Below are 22,223 nucleotides of genomic sequence, written 5' to 3' on the forward strand. Positions count from 1 at the left end.
AAGACATAAATAGGAAATTATTGCTTTAAAAAAATGTAATTCAAAATGGGAAAAAAATAATAAATAAAAAGTTTATAAGCAGGTGTAAAAAATAATTTTGAAGACCTAATTTAAAAGGCTGCAATTTCTCAGTCTACAATCAGATTGAACAATAGAGGAGAAAATTAGCTGGTCCTCAACTAGTATTTAAAAAAAAAAATCATGTTCCTGTTGGATAGTTGGTTTTTAACCTTGGTCTTGCAAGAGATAGAAAATATAATTTTTTTAATACTAGTATTGAAAAATAAAGTCTGAAATTCTGGCCTTGTGACTTCTTTTTTAAATAAATGTTACTTAAAAAGAAACTAATTCTACAATTACAGGACAAAAAGGTGAAATCTTGCTTAAAAAGAATGAATTTTAAACAGGGAAAAAAATCGATGACAAAATAGAATAAAAAGTGCCAGTTATAAGCAGGTGTGGTGATAAAATTGATTTTAAAGACCTGAGTCTGCAGGACTGAGAAAAGATGAGCAACATGTTCACTCTGATTATTCTATAATAGAGCTCTAAACTGGATTTAAAGCCTATTGATTATGCAGCATTTCTTTACATCATTACCCAGAGCCCTGGCCCACTAGATGGGGATGTCTACCTCTTGGCCACTGCTGTGTGGAAATAAGGTGGCAGCTTTGTATACAGTATATGAGCACTGCTGGAGGGGGAATTAATTACAGATCAAGTCAGAAGGTCAAATAAACTAGTAAATAGTGATGTAAAATCAATATCTGCAGTCAGGGAGATAATCATCTTCTTAAAGTTAATTGTATGCTTATGCATTGTACTCTACGTTGTAATAAATGTGGACATAAATGACTTTTCAATCATTTAGCTAATGTTTTATTGGCCTCATTCTCTTTCTTGTTACTTACACTTTTCTCTGCTGCTGTGAGGATGTCTGAAGGGTTATCACAGCTGCATGGCACAGTGGCATTAAAATAGAGCTAATGAATTGATCGCAGCAGTCCACTTATTGCCAGGTGAAGCTCAAGCAGCTGCTACACTCATCCAATCAGTGTCCACTGACTCATTAGCTGCCTTACTGAAGGTAGAAGGGGTTATTTTTCATTAAAAATAAACCCTTTTGAACCACATCCTTCCTGGCCTTTTCTCTTTCATGTGCTGCTCAGCTGCAAACATTCAGGACCACAACGTCTTTAATAAGCTGAGGTAAAACTGTTTTATTTTGTTCTGTCTAGAATCACACTGTTCAAGGAGTAGTTGGACTATTTTTGACATTATTCTAGACAAAAATCGCTACTTTCAGCTAGAGGCGGGCGATATATATCGTCTACGATAACGTTTTGATGATATGTGATTTTTACATGATCAGGTATTTATTATATCTCAAAAAGAAAAACTGATGTTTACCCATTTATTTTCTCTATATTGGAGTTTAACTGGGAGTCTTTTTGACTTTTCTTTTGGCAGAGAAATCCCATTTCAAGGGATACTGTCAGATTATTGTTATCAAAAAATAAAATAAAAAATAAAGATTTTTTTTTTTGCCAATATCGCCCACCCCTACTTTCAGCTCTTGTTTCCTCCTGACTTCTACAGTTTCTGTTATGATGTCTCAAAGGCAGAAACAAGGAAATTATCTTTCTGAAACGGTTTCATTTTGTGTTATATTTTACTGATGTTATATTTTGACTTATTAAGAGATGCTGATGATGTTATGCTTTGCTGTAGTTATTTTCCTCTTTTTATTTAGTTAGAAGTTTCTTATACAGCATATATCAAATTCAGAATTCAAAATGTATTTTTACAAACACAAAAATGTACCAGTTTGAACATTAAAGTCTTGCTTTTTGAGGTGCGACCCCCCCGAACACACCGTAAACTGTCCCCAAAATGTGTTAATTAACACAACAGCTTCTAAACTGAATTGTCACTGCAGAATTGAAGCATTAAATGCATGCCCTCTTTTTATCAATATATATTTTTCTACAAAGAAAAATATGTTTCTGGAAGTGAAAATATTCAGAATTAAATTTTTTAGGCATATTTACACCCAATATAATTTAAATGGAAAAAAATGAAAGATTGTGACTTCATAGTGGATGGATATATGGTAATACAAGCTTTCTGTAAGTGTCAACAGCTTTTGGTCTCCAACTAAGATTACAAGATTACTCTTTTTTTTTTTTTTTTTTTTGTCAGACATCTGTCAGAAGAAACGTCCTGTAATACAGAGCCGAGGCGGAGTGGGCGTGAGGGTAATTTTCCTTTCTCCGACGTCACATCATCCATAACAGGAGAACGTAGAAACGACTCCGGTCTCTGTGGCTATCAGTCGAGTCATTTAAATCCAGGTGCTGCCTCAGCAGCAGCGCGGAGAGGAGGGCGGAAGATAAGTTTCATAGATCTCCAGGACTGCTTATGACTGCAGTTGTTAAAATAGATGGAAAGTCAGGGCAGATTTGACAAAGCACTTTGCGGGCATGGCCTCTGATCTGGATCACTGTCTCTCTGAGTCTCTGCCAGAACTGGGAGGAAAAGAGTTTTCTTCACTTCTTCACTTCATACCTATACATGTGAAGTAGTAGCATATTTGCTTTTATACTTAGCAGCTAATATATGGGGACTTTACTCTCTCCCTATTCGAATGTGACGTAAATAGTTCTGCAACACTTACATGATTAATCAGCGACAATTTTGACTGTGATGCATTGACGCGACGCTGACAACAGACGCAGCAAGTCCAAACAGTTGAGACATCAACATGGAAGGAGAGGAGATGGTTTCTGTGTTTCTCTGTTTGTACGCCTGGTTCTCTCGTCTCAGTTTGCTCTGCAAATTTCTTTTAAAATGGTGCTGCTATGTTGTGGTTGTGTCGAGTTCTACTCATGTCATATTCTTGCCTCAATTGTATCCAGCGTTGACTAGTTGGTAGGGGCTCGGAAAAGTACGTACCCAAGGCAGGAACTTTCTGAGCCGCTACCTGAGAAGTTGGGCAGATCTTGGGCGGATCCTCTCTCCCAAGCCACACCCATAGCGGCTCACTAGAGGGAAAAGTACCTAATGGAAACGCACCTATTATTGTCTAAAACAGTGGTTCAGGACCCCAACAAGGGGCTGTAAGTTAAGTGTTAGCGGCACGAAACCTAACAGAATATAAAGCAGAAGAAAAACAAAAAAATACAATTTTTACGACACAAAATTATGTGACATTTGTTACAAGATCATCTGCGGAGTCAGTAACATTTTAACATAATTTCCCAAAATGTATCTTTAAAAGAAGACTTGTAATAATGCGAGCATGTGTTATTTAAAAAAACTCCTTCGGTTTTGAAATTAGTTGTATGGGTCAATCAAACCAAGGGCTTTCACCCAGGAGACTTCTTGTCCTGTGTGAAACCAAATGCAAAAATTTTATTTGAAGTAACGCCACTTGACATAAGTGCGCCACATTTTTTTACATGACCAACGTAACTATTCCGCTAACCGTAACTTCCTCGAACTACTTAATTTTTGCCTTTTATGTGCTTTTATTTTACCTGTTAAAGTATCTTCTATAACGCCTAACCTTGAACTTTTTTGCCCTAACCTTAGAGAACTAGTTTGGTAGCCTAAACGGCTGCCTTTTTTCGGTGCCTACACCCAATGAAACAGAAAGCGTAATGTAACGAAACAGCGCACAGCCAATGAATGTGCTGATAAGAACTTCTACGCCGCCACAGGATTGCATTCTTGAACCAGGAAGTAAGTTAGCATTTTAGCGCCCTAGCAATCTATCCTCTCAAACTCGATGAGGATTTTGAATGGGTTGGTGGTTAGATGCCTGAAATAAGGTCTATGGTCAACACAAGCTTAAGATGTTTGTGGTTTTTATACGACATAAAACATGTTATTAAATCCCCCCAACTTGTGAATTTTGAAGTTTTCATGTGTCCTTAAAAAGGCTGTTGCTAACAAGTGGCTAAATGAGACGACAGTGTTTGTCAGGGACATTAAACGTCACCATGGACGGGAACTCTCACTTGTTAGCCTCAAAACCTGTAGTTGTGTTTTTCAGTGCTCTTGCAAACTGGTAGATTTTAGATTAGGTTAAAAACAATTTATTAGGCTACGGTTTCTCTTTAGTGTCAAAACAGCTGGTTAGCTTGGAGGAGAGCGTCTGAAGCTAATGGTAATGACTCTGAAGTCACGCGACCGCGGTGTATTCACTATAGCATAAGATTAGCTCTTTACTTCTGAACACAAAAACATGTCAGCATCAGAAATTTGTGTTTGCCACAGAGCGTATTTTCTGCAATGATCCAAAATCCAATGTAAAAATTCCATAGGCTAAATCTCAATAGACCCATGGCAATGCTAACCTGGTCTACAAAAATACTTTTAATTTTTTCACTTTTTTCGATTCCTCTCTATTGTACCTGATAGAAAGTGGAGCAGCAAACACAACAGGGTTATGGAATCATTGCTTGATTTCCGTGGCCGCATATAGCACATTCAAACTATCAAAAGAAGGACATTTTTCAAAATACAGCAGCGTGTACAGCAGTCTGACGGTTTACTTGTCGGCGTTTGTGTGAAATTGAGAGAGAGCAACTGGAAGAAAGCCGTCTCTGTGGTTTGAAGTGATCCATTGCTCCTGACAGACCTGAGCTGTGCTGTTATTTGTGGCAAACAGACAGAGAGAAGGAGCGAGATGCTGAGGGACATCAAGATAAATTACGGCTTGTTTTTCTGAATCAGTGCAATATTTCACAATCACACCTCTGACTATACTTAAGTGTGTTTCCATGCTTACAGGATGAAGGATCCTTTTTTTTTTTTAGCTATGCATGAATATATTACACAGCACATGCTCACATACTGGAGGCTTCTTTGTACCGACTCTGTTCTTTCTGCCTTCCTCCCCTCTGTGTCTGTGGTTTGCTTCGCTGTGAGCATTGGCCTTATTAATCAAGCTGCTTGGCAGGTGAATGTGAGGAATGGGTGGGTAAAGTGTCTGAAGGGGGAGGAGGGATGTGTGCAGGTGCATGTGTGTGTGTGTGTGTGAGAGAGAGAGAGTGGTGAAGGGAAAGAGAGAGCCAGCTGTTGCTCAGCACCTAGTGGCCCACGGCTGGGTGAGCAAGGATAATTGCAGGTACCAGCCTGTTCCCATCTCCTTAATGTGAACCTGTGGCATAATGGAAACTGCTCTTTCACAGTGGAGGGAAATAGAAAGGAGAGAGGAGGAAATTAACGCATCGGAGGAGTTTGGAAAGAAGATCCGGTGGAGCGGGTTGATTCGAGCTCCTGCTCCTGAGATCCCTGACTGTAGAGTTTCTTTTCTCTCTGTTGAAAACCACATTGTAATACAAAGAATGTGATAAAACGGTATTTAGAACAGGCTTCACTTTGGACAACAAAGACGGCCTTTTCAGGATAACACTTTAATATCATTTTTGCCAGGCAACTTATTCACAAATACTTATGAGTCAGTTAATTTTTGACTTCCAATGGGCATTATCATTAAACCAAACCAAAATGTGCCTCGATAAGCCTACAACTGAGAGCAACAAAGCGTCTAACGTAGCATAACGTAGCAAAAAATTGTAGTGGTATGCAAATTTGGTCATTTTTTTCATTTTCGGTCTGCCACAAAATGTAATGCACAGTCCCTGACCCCTAGTCAAGCTTTTTGTATTATATAACAATCCTCTCAAACTCAATGAGAATTTTGAATGGGGTGGTGGTTTGATGCCTGAAATAAGGTCTTTGGTTAACACATGCTAAATAGATGCTCGCGTTTTGTTGTACGACATAAAATACCTTATTAAATACCCCCGCTTGTGAATTTTTAAGTTTTTACATGTCCTTAATAAGGCGGTTGCTAACAAGTGCCTAAATAAGACTACAGTTGGGGACATTAAATGTCATCACGCCGGACACGGACAGGAACTTTCTCACTAGTCCGCCTCATAGCCTCTAGTCGTGTTTTTCAGTGCTCTTCCAAACTCTTTTAGATTAGGTTAGTAAACAATTTTTTAGGCTACCGTATCATAGGCTACCGCCTACCGCTTTCCGTATCTGTAGCTTGTCAAAACAGCTGGTTAGCTTGTCGGAGACAGTCTGAAGCTGAGTGACACATGCAAGTTGTGGCAGTGTTCGGTCTGTTTTCAAGTCGAAAAAACACGGTGGCTTGGTCTCAAACTTTCCCAAATTGCAGTTAAACAATCACTAAAATGTCTTTCTGAAAACATTTGAGTCGAGAAAAAGGCAGTTTTAGTTTTGAAGCATCTGCAAGAGCAAATAAAATATGAGCTCTGCAGCTTCCACTGGTTTTCAGTCTAATTATTGCCAACTTTAACTGTCTGGAGTAGCTGTGATTAAAGTACATTACGTCCACATGACATCATGATGTAAAAACAAAGTGTTTCCTACCTCAGCTTCCCTCTAAAGTTCTTTCTCGAAACTCCATGGCAGTTTTTGTTTTTGACCAAGCAAAACTGGAGATATGGTCAAATACATTAAATATAAAAATTATAGAACTACATGTGTTATCCTCATTTAACTTTGATATGTAATATGTGCAACCTGTGATCCCATTTGCAACATTTAAGATACTTAATTGAGGGAAACAAATCTTTTTCCACATATCTAACAGGTGCTTAAATATATTATTGCAATTTTTCACGACTTTGTCAATGAATTTGTACCCAGTGACTCCATATCATTGTTTTCAGTTTCATGGTGAAATACAAATCCTCGGTGAGGAGAGGCTCACAGAGATAGATGGGCTCTAATATTCTAACTGATGTGAGATTTATTCGCATGAAATATTCTCATTTGGTATGAAAAGGCCTTAAGTCTTCGGGAAAAAGTATTTTTGTTTGGTCACAATGTAAAAATGTCTTCAAAGCCCGGCGTTGTTCCTGGAGCTTTTTGCATGACTGCATGCATTGCAGAACTTGCATATTTAATAGAAAAATTTGATATTAGGCAGTAATATTAGCAGTGTTAGTAGTGTTGGTATGTTTTAGACATTTAGCTTTTTCTAGTTGTACAAAATAATTTGTTAAACTTTTTAAATTGCACAATAATTTGTTTTCAAAGTGACTTTTCTAAATGTCCCCATTGACAAAGTGAATTGGATCAAAGCCTTAAAGAGAGTCATTAGCGTTGTTTTCAGTGGAATTGTTCTGTCCCATGATGGTTTAAATAAATTTTTCTTTCAGAGGCTTTTCCTGCCTCTGCCAAGAATAAAACCCACAGGGAGAACTGAGCATCTTTGTCCCTCTTTGGCACCAAAAACCGTCACATTTATAAATGTTGGCATGAAATACTGGCACCAATCATCGGTTCTGAAGTGGAGGTAAAACACTCGCCCACCACTGTAAAGACCTGAGCTGAATTCTTGGCAGCAGCAACTCTGCTTTTATCCAATGTGCTGTGACAAATTGTGAGTATTCAAGTGGGAAGCCAGTGAGGGATTTTGTCCTGGTCCAGCTCACATGTTATCTTATATAATTTAAGGGTTCAACATATACATTGTGCTTTGTAAATTGAATTAAAAATACAACAGTGTAATGCCCAGTTAGTCTAAAGTAGATTTACTTGCATGTCTACACCGTGTTGTAATTTTTTATAATTTTTTTTTTTTTTTTATAATTTATTACAACTACTGAATAGATCTGATGGCGTAATATCATAACTTGATATGATTGGTATTCAATTAATGTAAATGATACAGTGTTGAACTTAAGTTTAGTGTCAGAAAATTCAATGATTTTATTAGTTGCCACAAAAGATCTGTGTGATATTGTGAAGGACAGAAGCTGCCGAAATTAAAAAAAAATAATGAATAAATACAATTACTCTATAAATACAGTGATATGCCATTATATGCACTAAAATAATATGCATTAATTGAGAAAATGTAACATGAATTGATATTTCTGTTGGAATTTGCTTCTGTATTTATTTATTTTTACATTGTATTAATCACCCAATTTTTCTTAACTTACATTTTTCCATTAATTAATTATTTCATTTTCTAATATTTTTCCCCACACACATTCCATTTTGAATTAATATTAATTTAATTTTTTATACATATGTTTATCATTTGATTATTTGGCATTTATTTTTATTGATTTTAAATTCATTTATTTTATTTTTTATTAATTTTATATTTATTTATTTAATATTTGTTTATGTATTCATTATTTTCTTTAAACCTTTCAATGTTTCTGTTTTATTTTCTGAATTAATTTCGTCTCAGCATCCTTGAAATCCCTACTCATTTGTGTTAGATTCAGATATATATATATATAAATATAAAATCATATGTGACATAAAGGATATTTAATCAGAGTCGACTGTGAAACGGGAGAACATCCTGCACACAGGGTTCGTGACATTGTGCCCTTCCATTATGAAATGGCTGGAGGATGCTTGTTCTCCTGCACCGAAACAAGTCATTTGATCTGACACAGTGAAAACAGTGCATTTATGTGTGTGTGCTTGTGCGTTGTTGCCGTTTATACTGAGTATTATCACATAGCGAAGTATTTTTCTCAACGATCAATGTTTTTTTATTTTCTTGAAGCCAGAGCCAAACAATCAGCCAACACGTCTCAACATCGTGTTCACCCGAGGCTTCCCTGCTAATTACCTGAGACATTGATTCGCACCCCAACATACCTCTGTAAGGAAGTGTGAGGAGAGAAAGGAGAGCTAATGAAGGTGTCAACGGGAGCTTGCCACGAGAAGATGATTGTTATTGGATTGAACTCATTTGCATTTTGATGCAAACTCTGGGCTGAACAACACCCGTCGGTGCCTATCTGCTGTTAACAGTCTCTGATAAGCGCACAGACAAAAAGCAGATTCAATTCAAGGTGAACAAAATAACTGAAGGGTCCTGAAACAGATTACATTTAACTGATGCCTCCATCAGGCTTCTGGCGACCGTCTGCCAGGATCTTCTCCTCTCTGTGATGAAGGAAAGAGAATCCATTTCTCACTCGCAGAATGAGAAATCAATGACCCCGAGATGGTGCTGTGTGAAATGAGATATGAGCCTTGTCTCGGAGGACTCGACGGGGCTCAGATTGACAGCTGACTGACAGGGGTTAACTGCTAGGGAAGGCCGAGCGGCTCGGAGGTGTAAAGCTGACCCTCTCTGATCCTGTGTTGAGGGTCAGGGTTGATGCATGTAGGCCGGATGTTGCAGAATTCCCAAGATATTCCTGTAATTGACCGTTCGCTGAGCCCCAGACCCCTTACTGCCACGCCTGTCAGGCACATTTACAATGATAATGGTTGACTTACCACTTAAGATATGTAGTAATAGAGGTAGACAAAAGCAGCTGCGTACTTCGAGCTGGCCACTGGTCATTTTTCCAAGCTTAATGTCTGTGCATTATACAGAGGGGATATATTTTGTGGCAGACAAAAAAAAGCAGTCTGACAGAATTTTTGTGCCCCTTTTAAATGATCATTAAGGTTATTTGTTAGAATCTGAAAGAAATATAATATAAAATACTGGATGGTAAGCCAGGGTACTTTGTTCTTTCCAAGCAAAAAAGTTGTAGTGAGATGCAAATTCGGTCAGTTTTTTCATTTTTGGTCTGCCACAAAATGTAATTCACAGTCTCTGCCCCTTAGTCAAGCTTTTTATATTATATAAAAATCCTCTCAAACTCAATGAGGATTTTGAATGGGTTGGTGGTTTGATGCCTGAAATAAGGTCTGTGGTTAACACAAGCTGAAGAGATGCTCGGGTTTTGTTGTACGACATAAAATACCTTATTAAATACCCCAACTTGTGAAATTTTAAGTTTTTACGTGTCCTTAAAAAGGCTGTTGCTAACAAGTGGCTAAATGAGGCTACAGTGGTGGTCGGGACATTAAACGTCATCGGACACGGACATGAACTCTCTCACTAGTCGCCTTAAAGCCTCTATCTGTGTTTTTCAGTGCTCTTCCAAACTCTTATAGATTATATAGCTATTAGGTTAATAAACTATTTATCAGGCTACGGTTTCTCTAGCTTGTCAAAACTGCTGTTTAGCTTGTCAGAGATTGTTTGAAGCATAACGATAGTGATGTGAAGTAATTGGATTGTGGATTAGCAATAGCATAACGTTAGCTTTTTACTTCTGTTGACTGCATTAACGCTTCAAACATAAAAGTGGTGTTCATTTATGAAGATTATCCTGCTGAACAAAACACATTAGCAGAAATGTGTGTTTGCCACAGAGCTTATTTTCTGCAATGATCCAAAATCCAATGCAAAAATAAACCCCATTGAGATGCTAACTTCTAAGGTTGGCCTACAAAAGTGCTTCATTTTGTTTTAAGTAGTAATACAGTGTAGGAGACAGAGCCTTTCGAAATTCATTCAGACTAATGATGTAGGTCACTCAGACAAGACAGGGTTCAATACAAGTTAGCACACCAATTACATTGACGTTACTGCTTGTTGCTAATGCTAGCGTTAACTGAAAGGTTAGCTGCTAGACTCCAAAACTGAATGTTATAAACAGATGTCTGGATACTGCAATTCTGCAACTTTGTCTGTTCCGGCTTTAAATGAATGCTGGTGCCGTTCATTCTACCACACCTTTTCTGCCAAAATGGTGGCGTATCAAGACCATAGGCTGTATAAACAACTAACAATTAATAAATTAAGTCAAGTCATCCTTTGTTAAGCCCTGCCCCCATGGGTAAATGTTTCTAGGGCTGGCAAGCTTGGGGTTTTCAACTCTATCAGTGAGAGATACTCCAAACAAAATAATAGAACATTTCTCTAATAATTAGTCTAAAATATCTTCATACAAGTGTGAGCAGAATGAATGGCACCAGCATTCATTTCAAGCCATCATCACTGCATGCTTTAATTCAAAGGACTCTGAACAATATATTACAAAACGTGTTGGATTGAACATTACTGACCCATATAATCCCCCTGGACTTGACATGACGGTGTTGACATCTATAATATTCTGGAGAGTATGTTAAAGCCACAAAAGTCTGAAGGGGTTGAAATGGACAAAATGTGGATTTATAATATTCATTGTCGTCACTTGAAGGGTAGTGTCTTTTCATTAAACGTTAGCATTAGCAACAAGCAGTAATGTCAATGTAATCATGTGCTAACACGTGTTGAACCCTGACTTGCCTGTATCTTCGATAGAGTGACCTAAATCATTACTACCTTAATAAATTTCCAAAGGCACCGTCTCAGATATGAAAATACATTTACGGTAAACTGCAGTTATCTTAAGAGTGCCATAATATATTTATGTTTTATCACTGGTAAGTCATTCATAAAGATTAAACATCTCTCAGATGAAGCCATGGGTGGTGATAAGGACTAACGGGGTTGTGTTAGGACCATAAATTACTGCTACATGAATAACTGTAATCTATAGGCTACCTTATAGAGAGGTAAAGAAATTAAGCACTATAGAAGGCCAACCCTGAAGTTAGCATCTCCATGGGGTCTATTGAGAATTTGCTTATGATATTTTTGTATTGGATTATTTTGGTATGTTTGAAGTGTTAATGCAGCCGACAGAAGTTAAAAGCTAAAGTTATGGGGGTGGTCGGTAGCGTAGTGGGTTACGCAGGCGCCCCATGTGTAGAGGCTACAGTCCTCACTGCAGCTGGCCCCGGTTCGAGTCCCGCATCGGACGGCCCTTTACTGCATGTCATTCCCCTCTCTCTGCCCCCTGTTTCCTGTCTCTCTTCAACTATCCTGTCCATTAAAGGCATGAAAAAGCCCCAAAAAATACATTTAAAAAAAAAAGCTAAAGTTATGCTATAGCAACAACGGTGACATGACTACTGTTATGCTTAAGACAATCTCTGACAAGCTAACCAGCCATTTTGACAACCTAGCAAAATCGTAGCCTAATAATTTGTTGATTAACCTAATCTACAATCTACAAGAATTTGGAGGAGAAAAACATGAATAGAGGCTCTAAGGCGGACTAGTGAGAGAGTTCCTGTCCGTGTCTGGTGTGATGACGTTTAATGACCCAGATAACCATAGTAGTCTCATTTAGCCACTTGTTAGCAACCGCTAACATGTAAAATCTCCAAAATTCACAAGTGGGGGGGATTTACTACTGTATTTTAAGTTTTGTAACCAAAACTTGAACATCTTTTCAGCTTGTGTTAACCACAGACCTTATTTCAGGCGTCTAACCAAGAACCCATTCAAAATCCTCATTGAGTTTGAGGGGAGAGACCCCAGAGCACTAAAAATGCTAACTTGCTTTCGGGTTTGAAAACTCTTTCCTTTGGCTCCCTATTGTGGAGGACTTGAATACAAATAATTCAATTTAATGTCTGCCTGCACAGTTGCTGCCATTTGCAACTCACAGTAGTTAAACTTTAATCTCCAACACGTGCAGTACCAGTCTCTTTTTTATTACCTTGTTTTCACACATTCTTCTGTCTTGTTTATTTAATGAACACCAATCAAATGAACCAAATAAACTCTGATTTAGTTATATAGTTACTAAGTCAATCCCACATGTGCAAACTTGTGTTGTAAAGTAATAAAATGTTGCAGAGGTTTACTGTAAGGTCACGTTCGTTTCTGGGAACTCTTATCATTTCTCTGAGTTGAAATGTCTTTGAAGGGCCTTTTCTTCCCTCTCGGATAATTTTTACGGCCATGACTAAGCATGAGATTACCAGTAAAGACCAAATAGCTTTCCTTCTTCTTATTCTTTCCTGGTTTCAGACTGACTATCAAGCCTTTATTGGGCAAAGAGACTCCTTCAGGCTTTCCATAAATAGGTGTGTCAGGAGTTCTGTAATCTGCACAGCCTTTAAAAAGGATGCAGTTTCCCTCACATGAGTAAACTGTCCTTTAAGACTGAAGATGGGCTGCAGACGCACAGACTGCCTGGCAAAGCCTCTGTCAGGCCTTTTTGAAAGACTTGGATCACTCGTTGGCTCCTTTCCTTTTTACTTTTTTGTGATTCCTCTCGTTCTCACTGCAGCACTCGGCGGAGGCTTCTCTTTTCTGAAAGACAGGGAGGACAACGACTTTGAGCGGCAGTTCACACCCAAGAAAGGACCCTCGAAAGTGACGAGAGCTTTCATCCGGGAGAACTTCCCCTACAATGACTCCATGTTTTCTGAAGACAGACTGTACGACGATGGCAACTTTGCATCCCTCATTGCTTTGTCGACTAACAGGTCAAATATTCTCAAAAATCCGGCCTTTGAAGACATCATCAGACTCAACAACAAGATCCTTAACATCGCTGTGCTCAATAACAGCGTGGGATTCAGTGAGTTGTGTGCAAAAGCCAACGGACAGTGCGTCTCCAACGTCGTCCTGGAGCTGATCAGCTCTAATGAAAGCAGCATCATCTTCCCCGTGCACACGCACAGATCCAGCTCAGTGTTCCTGGGCTCGGTGCTCGGCGGGGTTATCACAGATGCCAACAGCTCAGTCATAAGAGCCCAGGCTATAAAACTCTTCTACTACTTAGATAACGAGGAAAGCAAAGCTGACGCCTCGAAATTATGGCTGAGAGGATTTAAAAAACTCTTATCAGATGAGCCGAAAAGCAAACACATTGAGGTGCGTGTCACACTTCTACTGATATTGTACTTTCTCACATATTCTTTAATATTTGCTGCTGTAGTGTGGGGTAAAATCTGAACCACTCTTTGTTTTAACCCTTGTGCATCCCTTTAAAAAAATATAAACTTTAAACTTTTCTATAAAATATGAATATTTTTTTAATTTTCACTGAATTAAATCGTTTAACGAACTTCACTCCTGATCATAACTACAAAATATTCATTGCTTAATGTTACTGTTTTGTTTTTTTAAATGAGAAAAACAAACAAACCGTAATTTTCAATTATTGTCTGTGTATTTAATCCTTTTTTTCACAGTCTAAGTCAATATATGTAAACTAACGAGCAACAACATATTTTTATTTTATTTTTATGTCTCCTTCCCTAAACAGCTCTATATATTCATATTATCTTATATTATATTTTAATATTTGCTGCTGTAGTGTAGGGTAAAATATCAACCACTCTTTGTAAATTATAAACTATAAATGATTATATAAAATATATAATTATTTTAAAATTTTCAAAGAGTTAAATCTCATATCATAACTCAAATCATAACTACCAAATATTCATTAATTTCAGAATTAAATAAAAGGTCTGTTTACATGATGCCACTGTTTTTTGCAGTGCTCCATAATACAGCAGGAATAACTGTTGTGGTAATCAGGAAAATAGCATGTATAAAACTACAATTTTGAAGTCAGGGCTCGAGATTTAGAGTCTGATGATAATATGACTGCATGATTTTATACCGCGATGGCCATGGGATCAAAATGTGTGATTATAATTGGTTTCAGTGGGAGCATTTTTGTCCTTAATGGTCTGAATGTCTGTATTTTGGATTATGAAAGACTTTTTTGAGCTAAGGTTCAACTTTCAACATTTGAAACAAACAAACAAACAAACAAACAAACTGAAAAACCTTGCCAAAATGTATTAACCATAGACTAAATGATTGAAAATATGCAAATGAAAACATCCAAAATGTTCATAAAGATGCGTGAGGGTTAACTTTAATATAACAGTGATTATTTCACTGAAAAACTACAGCACCCATGAGGCTTTAACAGTTTTCCATTTATTCATATTTCAGCTTTTCAGGAAGATTAATGATTAATGAATTAACAGAAAATTAATTGAAAATTACTTAGAGTGGTATTAGTGCCTTTATTTTTATTTTTTTTTACTGAAAATAAACACTGTACATGTGTGGTAAAAATAAGCATATAGAAGCATTTTGTGAACGTATTAGTTACAGCCTGTCTGCTCCAACTGTATCTTTACACTTCCTTTTCAGATAACGTGTTTGCAGACACATTGCTTTGTCCTGAAATCCAAGCTGTGCTGTCACACTGGTTTTATTGCTGTCGTGACATCCCTGAGTAAACACTGTTTTCTGACTCCATGCACTCTATTGTAGGTGTCTTACTACACCTCCAAATCCAAGCAGGAGGAGATTGACAGTCACACCACAGATGGCTTCCCCTTATTCCTCATCACTTATGCCTGTGCTATCACTTTCTCGGTGATATCCTGCCTGAGGTAAGAAGTGATCAGTGACTGTCACACAGTGAGCGATTTCCTGACTGCGGGCCAAGTCCCCGACACAGAGAGCTGTTGTTTATCAAAGTGACTGATACAGGAGAGCCACGTGCAGGTTACACCTCATTATCATAACAATTTCACCAAAGCAGAGCTTAAAAATTAGTCCTTTTACTTAAAATTCAGAAAGAACTTTTTTTGTTGTTGTTGTTGTTTTCCATGTAGATTTAAAGGTTTTTAGTTTAGGTTAAGCTTATGTAGGGTGAAAAATATTATAGTATTCTACAATTTTTGAGGTAATTGCACTAAAGTCTAATTTGAGGCTGGACAGAGGGCTGAAACAGAGAGAAAAAGATCAATTTAACTGGCTTATGTGGACGTATTCTGAAGGAGACACATGTCTTACAGTGTCCCATTTATGTCTTTTTGTAGTAATTTTGCATTCCTGGTCGTCATATTGTCTCAGTTTGTAGCCATTTTGTTGTTGTTTTGAGTCATTCTGAGGTTGTTTGGTTGACAGTCCAACAAGAAATATTAACAATGACTTGAAAAAAGCTCTGTTCTATGTAGATCTAAAGGTTTTTAGTTTAGATGTAGTTTCTGTAAGGTGGCATTTATAGCAAGTATGTTTGTATTGTACAACTTTGAGGTAATTGCACTTAATTTGAGTATTTCCCTTTTACAAAAAGTCTCATTTGAGGCTGGACAGAGGACTGAAACAGGGAGAAATAGATATATTTAGCTGGCTTATGTGGACGTATTCTGAAAGAGACACAAAATATGTCTCTCAAAGTGTCTCTTCTCAAATTTCATGTCTGTTCAAAGCCGTTTTGTTGCTCTTTGTTGCTGTTTTCAGTCATTTTGAGGTTGTTTGATTGACAGTCCAACAAGAAATGTTAACTTATTAATAATGAATAATTACTTCTTGTTCTAAGGCCCTTGTCCCAAATCCTTACATTTTTTGTGATGTATTTTCTACAAAATACAGTAAAGATAAGCAGACATGTTTTTTTTTTACCTCTATAAGTTGCATGATTTTGTCTGCTACACCAACAACACCTTCTCTTTACCTCCCCGACAGGTTGGACAATGTGAGGAACAAGGTGTGGGTGGCCGTCTTCGGCGTCCTCTCCTCTGGCCTGGCTGTCGTCTCCTCTTTTGGCTTGCTGCTCTACATCGGAGTGCCATTTGTTATTACCGTCGCCAACTCTCCTTTCCTGATACTCGGTGAGAAAAAGCACCCTCGTCCTATTATGTTCCAGACTGTAGTTTTAAGGATGTATAGTTTGGCATGCAACATCCATCGAGTAATATACTGCATTTACATAAAAGTGACAGTAAAAAATACCTCTTTGGTCTTCTGCAGAGCGTTAAATTGAACAGTCTTATAACCGCTTCATATATTTTGAGGTAGATTAGACTGTAACATCACTTTTTTATCAGCATTTTGTTTTACAGTAAAAAAAAAAGAGTCTCACAACTTGAAATACTCAAATAAAGTGCAGTAGAGAGATATAACAATGATTATTTATCAGCACTAAACAACTACAGCTCCCATGTGGCTTTGACAGTTTTCCATTTGAGCCATATAAGAGTACATACAAGTATATCTTGTGTGATTTGATCAATAAATTGACAAAAAATGAATAGGAATCTATTTAGATAATTGAATATTTTATTTTCAATGCAGGACTTTTACTTGAAACTAAATAGTTTGGTAACAATTTACAATAACCAACTAAGTAATGTTTATAGATGGTTTATAGACCAATTATTAACCATTTACAAAGTGCTATACATATTTAATCTTTAAATGTTTTCAACCAATTTCTTAAAGGTATATGAATCATTTAAAAATCATTAACATACTTAATATGGTGTTAAAAATGTTAAAGAGTGCAACTAGAACTATTTATAAACTATTAATTATAATGTAATTATTTGTTAATGGTAAAGTAACAGTAAACTTACATTAATATACCATCTATTTGCCATTTATAAATGATGAAGTTAGTTAAACATTAATAAATGATGTATTTACCATTCTAAATGGTCTATATACGGTTTATAAATGATGATTAAACATTAATAAACCATCTGTTTACCATTTATAAATGATTGTTATTGTAAAGTGTTACCAATAGTTTTAGTGTGGTGTTAGTATTTGTATCTAAACACTGTAAATGTGCAGTAAAATAAGCATATAGAATAATTTTGTGAACGTATTAGTTACAGCCTGTCTGCTCCAACTGTATCTCTACACTTCCTTTTCAGATAATGTGTTTGCAGACACATTGCTTTGTCTGACTCAAATAAAAATGTCATAAATTTGACATACTAAATTTTTTTTTTTCAGGAATCGGTCTGAACAACATGTTCATAATGGTGTCCGACTGGCAGCACACCAACGTGAAGGACCCGGTGCCGAAGAGGATGGCTCACTCCTATAAAGAAGCCATCATGTCCATCACCATCACCGCCCTCACAGACATCCTCAAGTTCTCCATCGGCGTCAAGTCCGACTTCGCGTCGGTGCAGTCGTTCTGCCTGTACACCGTCGCCTCCATCGTATTCTCCTACATCTACACCATCACCTTCTTCGGAGCCTTCCTGGCTCTGAACGGGAGGCGGGAAGCCAGCAACAGGCACTGGCTGACCTGCAGGAAAATACCATCAGACAATAAGGATCATCACATTACGATATCTAACATCTGCTGTGTGGGAGGCGGCTATGATGAGAACACTGGAGCGGAGAAAAAACAACCAGCGAGCAATTTCTTTAAGGATTACTACGGCCCGTTTTTGATCAAACCCTGTGTCAAGGGAGTTGTAATCTTCCTTTATGTGGTATATTTAGCTGTGAGTATTTATGGATGTTTGCACGTACAACAGGGGACTGAGCTGTATGATCTGGCAGCTGATGACTCCCACGTCACCAGGTTCAAAGTGAAGGATAGGCAGTATTTTTCTGATTACAGCCCATCTGTGATGCTTATTGTAAGTGAGGAATTCCCATATTGGGATAAAACCAGCAGGCACCAACTTCGGGGCTGTGTAGAGGACTTTAAAAAGCTGCAATTTGTCGACGAGGACGTCTTCACGTCCTGGTTGGAATCTTACTTGTCATATGGACAACACCAACGTTTAAACCTTGACGATAAAGACGTTTTCCTTAAGAATCTACCCCACTTTTTTGATTTATTCCCCTTTTTCAAGCAGGATGTGAACCTCACTGGAGACGCCATCCACGCATCCCGGTTCTTCATCCAGACTGTCAATATCTCCAACGCCAACATGGAGATTGAGATGCTTTCAGGTCTTAAAGCAACCGTAGAGAGATGCAACGCGGCGTCTTTATTAGCTTATAACCACAAATTCATCTTCTACGACCAGTACGACTTCGTAGTGAGCAGCACGATTAAAAACGTGGGCGTGATCACGGCCGCCATGTTGGTCGTCTCCCTCCTGCTGATCCCCGACCCGCTCTGCTCCTTATGGGTGACTTGTTCGATCGGTTCGGTGACCGCGGGGGTAACCGGTTTCATGGCGATTTGGAACATCAGCCTCGATTCCATATCCATGATCATTTTCACCGTCTGCATCGGTTTCACCGTCGACTTCTCCGCTCACATGTCTTACGTCTTCGTCTCCAGCGAGAAGAAGAGTCCTGACGACAAAGCTGTGGACGCTCTCTCCAGTCTGGGCTACCCCATTCTGCAAGGCGCCGTGTCCACTATTTTAGGGGTATCTGTGTTGTCCACGTCTGAATTTCACACATTCAGAACATTTTTTAAGATCTTCTTTCTTGTCATGTTTAACGGGATGATTCACGGCCTCGTTTTCATGCCAGTAATTCTTTCATTGTTTTCATGCAAATCAGAAAAAAATGAAAGTAAAGACGAGACTCTGAAAATCAGCAAACTATGACCACAGACACTGTGCTGGTCATCTAGAAATATAGAATTTAGAAATTATAAAATGCATTCAAAAACAACATTTGCTTTAACAGTGGTTATAAAGTCTGTATAAATCATTCTTCAAAGCAAAACATTTTTGTATTTATCTAAACATTTTTTCTAATTCAGTGAAGCCTTTGACATGTATGTATTTATGTGTAAGATAAATGTACAGTTATTCATTTTTATTTTTATCTTGTCTTTTCATCAATGGCTCTGGTGACATTTTTGTGATTTTGTAAAAATCTATTTTTGTATAAAATGTAATCATAACTCATTCTAGTTTAGTTTTCAATAAACAGAAACTCCACTGAAGTTTTACACCATTGTACAATTTTCCTTGACAATAAAGTCTTATTTTTCTTAAGAATTGTTTGCATACTTTGTCATTTTGCTGTTGCAAAGAAGCTGAGAAATCAAAACCAGCTGTTCCAGTACAGTCATTCAAGCAGTAAATTAATACATGATGGGACATTTATATGCAACGCTGTAAGGTCATTAATGTTTATTATCATAACTGTGTTGATTAATCTACAGTACCGCTTATTAGGCAACTTAAACTGTAATTAGTGGAGCACATTAATGTGCTGCTAAACTCTCAGAAAGTCTCTAACTCGATAATGGCAATAATCATCATCATGATCATTTTGGTCAATATTGACATATTGGGGGAAAAAAAGTAAATTTTAAATATAATTAAACTAAATCATGTTTTGAATGTGAGAAAAAGTACATATATATAGTTTTTAATATATAGAGTACTGTGAAAAAATGATATATATATATGATTATGACTATAATCAATATTGAGATCATGACTATTTAACATGGTTTGCTCATTGACATCATGCATTTATTGAACTTTTTTTAAACAGTAAATCTTATTTAACATAAAATATTCTTAAACTACTATATAAAAATGACAATTACATATATTATTTAATATATGTATAAATAAACAAACTTTTTATGAAAGCATTTTAAATGGACCTGCACTTATATAGCGCTTTTCTAGTCGCTTTGCGAGTTTCTGCTTTTAAAATCTGATACTTTTATTATTGTATCAAGTTCATGTCATAGTTTTTTTATCCTCTGTAGCACTTGAGATTGTTGAAATTTAAAGTGCAATGCAAATAAAATGTATTATTATTATTATTATTATTATGAAACCTGTTATATGGGGCAACAAAAAAAATCTGACTTTTCCTTCAGGTTGACACATTTTTCAAATGTCACATTACTTTAAACTGTGTGTAATTAAGCTGCTCCACAATTTCTCAATACAAGGAATTAGTGTTGATGAAATCTCATCTTTAGTCTCCAGCTGGCAGCACATTAACAGTGAGAGCCCACTGCCCATGCAGATGGTTCACACCTCCAGAGAAGGTGCTATGTCCACCTTCATCACTGTCATCATCACCATGACTGATGTTTTAGGATTTTTTATTTTTTTTGTATTTATTTAATTTCCCTCTCTGCAGGATTTTGGTAGCACCAATATCAAAACAGAAAGAGAAATTAAAGAAATGTTTGTTTATGAGTAAGGATAAAGGATAATAAATATCATATTAGATTGGAAAGTTGGCACCTTAAATTCATGCTCACATCTCAACATCATAGCTGAAAGACTACAATCAATAAGATATGAATTTGCGACTTCAACAATTTAAGAAAAAATGTAAATATGAGTTTGGCTGTGTTACTTTATGAATCTTAGTAGGTAAAGTGTATCCTGGGCCAATTTATGAAGTCTAATTTCTTAACCTTAACTTTTAACTCATTGCTCTTGTGACATTTTAGATAAAATTTTAATTAATCCACAGCATTGTATGTTTTTTAGTGAACGAGACACCTTGAACTCAATTTAAAGATATGTATCTTTAACATTTACTGGTCACTTTTTCTTTTAAATTCATACTTTTAATTTTAACTTCAAGGATCATTCATTTTACTCAGTACATTGTTTAACCTCATAACTGCCCTGTTATCCACCCATAACCATAAAACCTACATTTACCTTTTTTTTTTTTTGATTTTATGATCTAAAGTTGAAATTGACTTTGCTGTTGAGAATCTCATCAAACTGAATCATCAAAAACTAATAAAATCTGATCTACAGATAATTTTGGGGTATTTTTGTATGATGCAGCAATAAAGCAATGTGTTTGAGTAAAAAATGTTCTCCTTCATTTGATTCAAAACACCAGGTTTTTTTTAAAGACCTTCGCAATCAAATAAATGATAACCATAGCTGTCTGAGCTTTGTTCCAATAAAGAATACTGGACATGTATGAAATATTTAAACTTGAAACAGGTCAAATTTGACCAAACACAATTGGAGGTTTAGATATTTTACTTTAATGAATACAAATAAATAATAATTAAATTAAATGAGAGTATTGAGGCGGTGTAGCTTAAAATGCTGAGTTGTATAGTCGAGATAAGAAGTTGATTTTACTGCAGACTTTAAGTACAAATAATTTGGCTTTAAGTGTGCTTAAATTCAGTCATTTAAATTACAGATTACGTAATTTTTTTAAGGCAACTTGTCTCTGAGTTGAGTCTCTTGACTCACAGTGTTGACTAAATAAGTTTTTTCCACAGTTGTTCTGACACACTGACCAAACAGTTGTACAGGATCGAGCTTTCCCAATTATTTTCTGCACTTTAGGTACAAATAATTTGGCTTTAGGTGTACTTAAATTCAGTCGTTTTAATTACAGATTACTTATAATTTTTAAGGTAACTTGAGTTGAGTGTCTTGGCTCACAGTGTTGACTAAATATGTTTTTTCCACAGTTGTTCTGACATACTGACCAAACAGTTGTACAGGATCGAGCTTTCCCAATTATTTTCTGCACAGCGGTGCAGCAATGGCAGCTACAGGATTTCCCGTCTCAGGCCGTTTGCTTTGCAGATATCAAGATTTCCAGATAGGACAAGCCAGCAGCCTCTGGGATGCAGCTGAATGTATGTTGGTCAAGAGATTCCAGGAGGTGTTCAGGTTCCTGCCTCCAGCTTCCCCGGTGGCCCCTGCAGCACGCAGGTCGACTCTCAGCTCTGTCACCCTCCGTCACGCCTGTCTTCCTCACCCTCCTTCCAGGACGAGATGCCTCCAGCCCACACAGCGTGACG

At 37.0% G+C, this 22,223-nt stretch overlaps 1 protein-coding gene across 2 annotated transcripts; it reads left to right on the plus strand.

Moving 5' to 3' along the window:
- Positions 1 to 10,727: 10,727 nt before the first annotated feature.
- On the plus strand, positions 10,728 to 19,170 carry LOC131962095 (patched domain-containing protein 3-like). 2 transcript variants are annotated; one of them, XM_059327058.1, is made up of 5 exons: positions 10,728 to 11,070; positions 12,734 to 13,585; positions 15,011 to 15,132; positions 16,214 to 16,359; positions 17,489 to 19,170. In XM_059327058.1, exons 2-5 carry the CDS (start codon positions 12,875 to 12,877, stop codon positions 19,057 to 19,059), a joined length of 2,550 nt encoding a protein of 849 aa, XP_059183041.1. In that variant the 5' UTR covers positions 10,728 to 11,070; positions 12,734 to 12,874; the 3' UTR covers positions 19,060 to 19,170. The 2 variants fall into 2 exon arrangements, with proteins under 2 accessions (XP_059183041.1, XP_059183040.1); XM_059327057.1 differs by lacking the exon at positions 10,728 to 11,070 and having other exon boundaries at positions 12,324 to 13,585.
- The last annotated feature ends 3,053 nt before the right edge of the window (positions 19,171 to 22,223 follow it).

This window comes from Centropristis striata, chromosome 23, assembly GCF_030273125.1.
Source record: "Centropristis striata isolate RG_2023a ecotype Rhode Island chromosome 23, C.striata_1.0, whole genome shotgun sequence".
In the NCBI taxonomy this organism is placed as follows: Eukaryota; Metazoa; Chordata; class Actinopteri; order Perciformes; family Serranidae; genus Centropristis; species Centropristis striata.

What these genes read in the sequence shown, in the direction of transcription:
- LOC131962095 (XM_059327058.1), top strand. Translation starts at nt 12,875, where the DNA reads ATGGGCTGCAGACGCACAGACTGCCTGGCAAAGCCTCTGTCAGGCCTT. An exon ending in CGAAAAGCAAACACATTGAG is followed by an intron (nt 13,586 to 15,010) that starts GTGCGTGTCACA and finishes ACTCTATTGTAG; the next exon opens with GTGTCTTACTACACCTCCAA. An exon ending in TCGGTGATATCCTGCCTGAG is followed by an intron (nt 15,133 to 16,213) that starts GTAAGAAGTGAT and finishes CCTCCCCGACAG; the next exon opens with GTTGGACAATGTGAGGAACA.